This window comes from Triticum dicoccoides, chromosome 3B, assembly GCF_002162155.2.
Source record: "Triticum dicoccoides isolate Atlit2015 ecotype Zavitan chromosome 3B, WEW_v2.0, whole genome shotgun sequence".
NCBI classification, from domain to species: Eukaryota; Viridiplantae; Streptophyta; class Magnoliopsida; order Poales; family Poaceae; genus Triticum; species Triticum dicoccoides.
The window spans coordinates 857,761,211-857,768,019 of record NC_041385.1 but is presented as its reverse complement, the minus strand read 5'-3'; the positions used below and the strand labels follow the sequence as shown (position 1 = coordinate 857,768,019).

General features: G+C 43.9%; 1 protein-coding gene across 1 annotated transcript in view; it reads right to left on the bottom strand.

Annotated features, from left to right (window-relative positions):
- Positions 1-6,367, bottom strand: part of LOC119280337 (doublesex- and mab-3-related transcription factor 1-like) — a 9,605-nt gene extending 3,238 nt beyond the window's left edge. The window contains exon 1 of the mRNA XM_037561222.1: positions 6,232-6,367. Coding sequence (XP_037417119.1) covers positions 6,232-6,367 — 136 coding nt within the window. The remainder of the gene's footprint in view (positions 1-6,231) is intronic.
- Positions 6,368-6,809: the final 442 nt, after the last annotated feature.

Below are 6,809 nucleotides of genomic sequence, written 5' to 3'. Positions count from 1 at the left end.
AGAAATAACGGTTTCCCTTCTATCTTCACTTATAGTGTTTTGGTTAGTAAAAATGTAACTAAATTCAGTGGATGGTGTTATTTGAAGCCAGATTATAGGATTATTCCCCTGGTGTTATCAATGTATTTGGATTGAACTTATGAACATGATTCCTTTATATTATTCCTCTAGAATTTGGTATGATGTATAACCACCTGTTCAGTAGATGATTCCTTTATATTATTCCAAAGGCTTGGCAATGAATTTGGATTAAAGTTGTGAACATGATTCACTAGAAATTGGAAGAAGGACGTCATGAATTTATAAGTATATGAAATTGTACTTTCTAGGTTTTCTTATGGTCTTGCTTCTAAATTCGATTTTATCTTGGGTGGATTTTCAAAGCGGGCATGGGTATTATCCTTTTTTCTTAGCTTGCCTTCTTTACTGGTAAAGAAACACATTACATATATCTGGATTTTTGTTGAGTAAATGAGTATGAGTGCAAATAAATTCAGACACCAAGCAAAAACTTTGACGTTTCATTGATTAAGCAGAAGATTGTCCAGTTAATCACGGAAAACCAAAACAAAAGGGCCAAGCCCACTCTAGAACACCGTAATGCCACAAGAACGCCAACCACACAAACACACGCTAGCTTGATCTCGCTCTACGGAACAAGTCGCCCTTCCATGTCTGAAAGAAATCATGAGGCACTCTCCCGTGGCGATGAAGAGATAAGTATTCCACATGCATGTAGTAGTTGCAACCCACCGAAGTTGCAAAGCTCTCGGGGGCGCCGCCCCGACATCCACTGGTTCAACATGCCTTGCACCCTCAACCGGTAGGGCCATCGCCCCCACATGCCACTGCAGAGACGTGTGTTGCACGTGCACGCTTACTAGTTATATAAAAGAAGGGTGTCGATATTAGCCGAACGTTTGGTCTAGGAACCTCCCAAACTGAACCATTCGGTCGGTACGACCACTCCCCTACAACGAACTATTTCGTTTGATAGGAGAACATGCACAGCCCGAACACCTCCCCATCGCCCTGCTGGCCTTTTCCCTGTGCAAACAAAAACAGAAAACTGGCCGGAAGCGAAACATAATAAAAAGAACAAAATTTAGTTTTCTTTCTTGTGACAAATAAAAGCCAAGTCTTTAAAAAGCATTATATTGGCATGGCAAAAATCATCATTACGTGATGTTGTGTCATTAAAAAAATTCCAGAATTGCCATGGCAACAAAATTATGTACGGGAAAATTTAATGGCAAAAATATTACAATGAATGGAGTGAACATTACACAATATGACCTTTAGCTGAAGACAAGACAGGTGGAATTCTAACAAGCTGAAGTTTTTCACTGTTCTTTAGCTGAAGAACTCCTAGAAACAAGAAATCTACTCCCCACGGATGAAATCCATTCCCTTTCGGTTTGTCACCCACACGCGTATTTCGAGATCATCAATATGACCAGTGAGTGTAAAACTCTATATGTTTCCTGCGTGCGGAAGATGACCTGGGAACAGTGGCGTAGCCAGCCCAATAAGTCAGGGTGGTCCATCAATAGAAATATTTACATAAGTTTATTTATTTATAAAGAAATATATTTTTTACTACACTATATACAAGCTGTGGGGAAATTCCATGGTGGTCCATGGACCACCCTGGCCACCCCCTAGCTACGCCACTGCCTGGGAAATACGTGTATACCTTGTAAAATGAAAAGGAGGAGTATTCAATACAGTTCTTTTTACCGCATTGCATATTCCTATCATAGATGGTTGAATGAGGCTAGCCATACCGGGAGTAACATAATCGGTATCATGCACTTGGGACTTGTAAACATGCTTATGTGGCAGACAATTAAAGAAGAGAGAGGAGTTATAGTAACATAATTAGACACCATATCATAATAAATGTTATGCTAATATGTGTCATATATGACAATAAATGAGACCACCTATGATATTAATATATGATACTATGCACTATGAATATAGTATCATACACTAGTATCATATGCATGATACTAGTATATGATACTCCCACAGATCACCCGAACAGTGGGAATTATGAGTAGGGAATGATTGTCAAGGGACATACAATATTCCACCTGTTAAATTCTGTATCATCATAATACGCTACTCCCTCTGTACCCTAATCATAGCACCGCTCCTTCCATCCCTATTTTCATAGCCCTCGTGACTCGTGATTTAACCCTGGCCATCAAATTTTCACCAAATAACCCATGAGCCATGTTCCAAGAAAAGCACACCATCGGAACCCATTTAGAATGCAAATTCAATGTATATATAAATGGTAAATGTTTGCATCCGGTCGACTGGCTGAGTTTCGGCCGGTCGCACCGCTCACTCCGCGTTTCGCTCCTCTAGTCTGCACGTGGTCCACCACCGAACGAGTGCCTCGCTTTACCTTATCTCTTCAGGGGCAAAACGAGATCCACTCATTCTTCTGGTCGTGCACATGTGCATCTCCTCTGCACGGCAGGCTACACTCTCTCCCCTCTTCCTCTCTGTACATGCCCGCCTTCCCTCACCGGTGACAGGCTATGCGGCCGGCCATGGCCACCGCCCACTTCTGTTTTCTTCTCCATCCCATGGTGGTCGTGGCTGCCCCCCCCCCCCTTTCCCCACTGTAAACAAGTGCTGCAAAACCAATGCTCAACGGTGCGGACGGCAGCGGCCACAAGTGCTGGAGACCGGCGGCGGCCGGTGTTGGGTACCCCGGCGACAAGTGATTGAGATCCGGTGTTTTGTATTTTTGCTGGAAGCAGCCCCAAATTTTGCTGCCATTGTCTTCTTCTTTTGCTGGAACCAACCAATTCATTTTTGCTACCACATTTTTTTATTTTGTTGAAAACAGTGTATCAATTTGTTGCTTCTACCATCTTCGATTTTTGCTGGAACCAATCCAAATTTTTGCTACCATGTTTCAGCAAGATGTGGATCGGTGAGATGTTTCGTTGAGACCGTCGGCAGCGCCGGCATGTATTCCAGTCGATTTGCTGGCACCGTCTTTTTGGTTTGCTACAACCGACAATTTTTTTGCTGGATTGGCGAGATGTTTCGTTGTGATCGTCTATGATGACGGCATGTTTTTTTGCTGGAACCGGCATTTTTTTTCTGGAAGCGGCAATGTTTTTTGCTAGGACTGTGTTTATTTTTTGCTACCACATAATTTCTGATTTTTGCCGGAATCAACGCCAAATTGTTGCATTTTTGCTACCACCGGCGTTTGGAGTGCTGGAACCGGCTCTAATTTTTGCTACTACAGGCGTTTTTGTGTTGCTGGAACAACAACCATTTTTTTCAATTTTGGCTACCAATTGTGTTTTGGTTTGCTGGAACCATCTCTATTTTTTGCTACCACTGCGAGCATGGCGTCCTCGCCATTGATTCTGCTGGGGGACGAGGTGGTGGGCAGCACTGGCAAGGGGCGGGGCGGGTGGCTACTGTCGATGGCGAGGGGATGGACATGTGCTGCACGATGCGGAGGGGCGAGCCGCCATGGCTCCCTGTGTTTTTCTTCTCTGCTCAAAAAGACAACCGGCGACAGCGGCGAGGACGGACGGTGAGGGCGCCGACCGGCAATGAGGACGCCGCGGTGGTTCTTCAAGTTCGGTCGTTTTCTCACGGGGGATATGGCGGGGCCGCAGGGATGCGGAGCGTCGACGGCGCTCGGGGGCGTTCCAATTTTTATTGCAGGGAAGGGGTAGGGGACGAGGGAAGACTGCGAGGAGGACGAAGCTGGGGTCGGATCTGACGGTTTTAATCGCGCGTATCGGGCGTCCAGGGCTCGACCGGCCCAACCGTTCAGCCGGTGCGCCGGCGCCTAGCGTCGCCCTATATAATTTCCCATGGCACACAACTATGCTTCTGTTGCCTAACCAATAGCCAAGAGCTAAACGTCAGACCACGTGTGGACCAGGACGACCACATTCTATGCCCTGTCCAGCATCAGGTGATTCCAAAACCGGCGACTAGCCGCAACGACTGTACATCCTACACCGGGAGTCGCAGATTACAACCTCATCAGAGAATCCTTCATATGATAGCACTTCTTTTATAAAGTGTTTTTTTTAACATAAGATACATACGTGCATACATTCATCTCTATAAACGCATACACGCACATCGGAAATTCTAAAATAAATCCAGGAACAATACGAGCACCGGGACTTGAACCCTGATGGGCTGAAGATATCAGTGTCCCTTTAACCATTCAATCACAGGTTGGTTCGCTTATAAAGGATGTTTTTATTAACTCAAAATCAAGCATCAAGAATCTACAAAGTATGATAATCAGTGCCTGGCCTCTACATAATTAAGATACACAAAGCCAAATAATAACAATAGTCTGATGCGCAGTTTGTTGATTGGTGTTGGATTTTATTTTGTCAACTTTGGAACGCGTGGGCGCGGCACCATACATTCCCAAACTTGTTTCTACGCAGCTACACTGATGCATCTTGCAATGATCTTGGGAACAACTGCCCCTTGTTAAAACATTTGAGGACAAAACCATCATCATCGGTCAAGATCAAGCGGACCTTTTCAATGTGCTTCGACAGAGGAACAACTGCCCCTTGTTAAAACATTTGGGAACAACTGCAACGATATCTGTAGACATGGGACAGATAATCGGTTTTTCAATGTGCTTCGACAGAGGAACGACTTCCAGAAACAACAAATCTTCTCCCCACAGATGAATACAGCGGACCTTTTGGCTAAAGGAAAGCATAGACCAATTTTGTGTCTCCTACTGTGTTGTGCACGCAAAATCGATGAACAAACAGAATTATTCGTGACACGCATATGCCTTAATATAATTTTAGATGTAACTAGGTAAACAAACATAATTTTATCTTATATGCCTCAATATAATTTTAGATGTAATATACTACATATAAGTTATTTTTAGTAGCCTTCATAAATTTTTGAATTGATTAAATATTTTCTAAAATTTCAATGCCAAGAAATGCACTTAATTGCATAAATAGAGCGAATGGACCCCATTTTTTAAAAAAAAATACCTGTTACATTAGTGGTGTGTGTCAAGTGTATAGTTTTTTAGGGCAACCCTCCCTCTCGAAACCTAGCTTCTTGCTTGGATATGGTATGGTTTCTAATAGTCTACATGACAGCTTTTACGAAACATTCTCAAATTTAAGCCACATCATCTATGGGTTATATAATCAAACCATGCCAAGTTTCGTGATTTTTTGAGCTTTATTGGAATTTCTGAAAACTAAAATGGCAGTACCACCACGTTTGTGCTCGGTTCTCGGCCACCTAGTGTCAAGGACTCTTTTCTTTCCTTACACAAGGCTTAAACATTGGCTAAAGACTGCTAATAAGATTTATCAAGACATGTAATTTAAATTTGAATTATATCCATTAAATGCCTAGCAGTGCATTTTACGACTTAACTATAGCAAACGGACCTTAGAAAATCCCAAAATTTGACATGATACATTTAATAGTGCGTGTTGAGTGTGGAAAACATTTCAAGGCCAAATGATGAACCGATGGTCACTTCGCCTCCAAACTTGACATATGCCCTCTCAAAACCTAGTTTTTTCCTCGGAGATGGTCCGGTTTGCAAGCAGTCTACATGAAACTTTTGTGAAATATTATCAAATTTTTAGCATAGTCTTTAGGGATCATATCATGACACTATGGCAAGTTCCATGATTTCTGAGCTTCACTTGAATTTCTGAGAATTAAAATGGCAATAACCAACATGTTGGTGCTCGAGCCTCGACCACCTGGCCTCTAGGACACATTTTCTATCCTTACATGAGTCCTAAACATAGACTAAAGACTAACATTAATTTTTTTCATACCATTTATGACAACTACCCACAGATGCCCTGTAAGCTCCTCGATCAAGAGCATGCTCAATTGATCAAATTCTCGATAGAGATGTCCACCTGTGCGAAACGAGAAGGCAAGACGTGCAAGAATTTCCTCACTTCCTTGGTATCACCGATGGTGTCCCCAAGATAGCAAAGAAATGTCGTGAGGCTGGTGACCCACATCGCTAAGTCAATGATCCGCTCGCCATCGTTGAAGGCGATTGTCTCGAACTCCCCACTCAGAGGCGTTATGAGTTTGCCTCATGCATGTGATCACGGGAAAGACATCTGAGTCCTGTTCACAGCCCACACGGTCTTCGCGTTTGTCTTCCCCGAGATCATGCTATTCAACTCCAGCAGAGTGAACAGATCAGCGCCTCTATGACCAGCTGATCCTCCTTCGAAGGCACGATGTCATCCTCGATGGCGACCCATAGGCTCGCGGCATGGATGTTCACCTTCATCACCAATGCCTTGTCGGAGTAGTTCGAGCGGGTGAGCATCGGGAAAGCGAGGTTGGTGCCGCCGCCGTTGGGCTCACAGACCACCTGCTACACCATGATCTTGTCGCCGCCATCACGCCTTGTCCTACTACCTCCGCGGCTTGGCGAGCGCTGCCGCTCCTACGGCGGTGATACATTGAGCCTATGAGCTAAAAACGCTAACAGGAAAACAGAAAGCAGAGGCGCTGCTGCGGCAGCCTAAAATCGCTGCCATGGGTGTCGAAATCGGTGCCATGGCAGGCATTCTAAATGCTCTGCCATGGCAGCTAAGAATGCTGCTCTTGCATGCAAACGTGCCGCGGCTAGCTTTATTCAACAACCAACACACAGTACAGCACTTGGCTGCAAATAAGTACTTAAACAACAAGTAAACATCACTATAAATTACGACCATAGTGATCAAACAACATTTAACAAACAAAATGATGACGTTCTTGTGTAT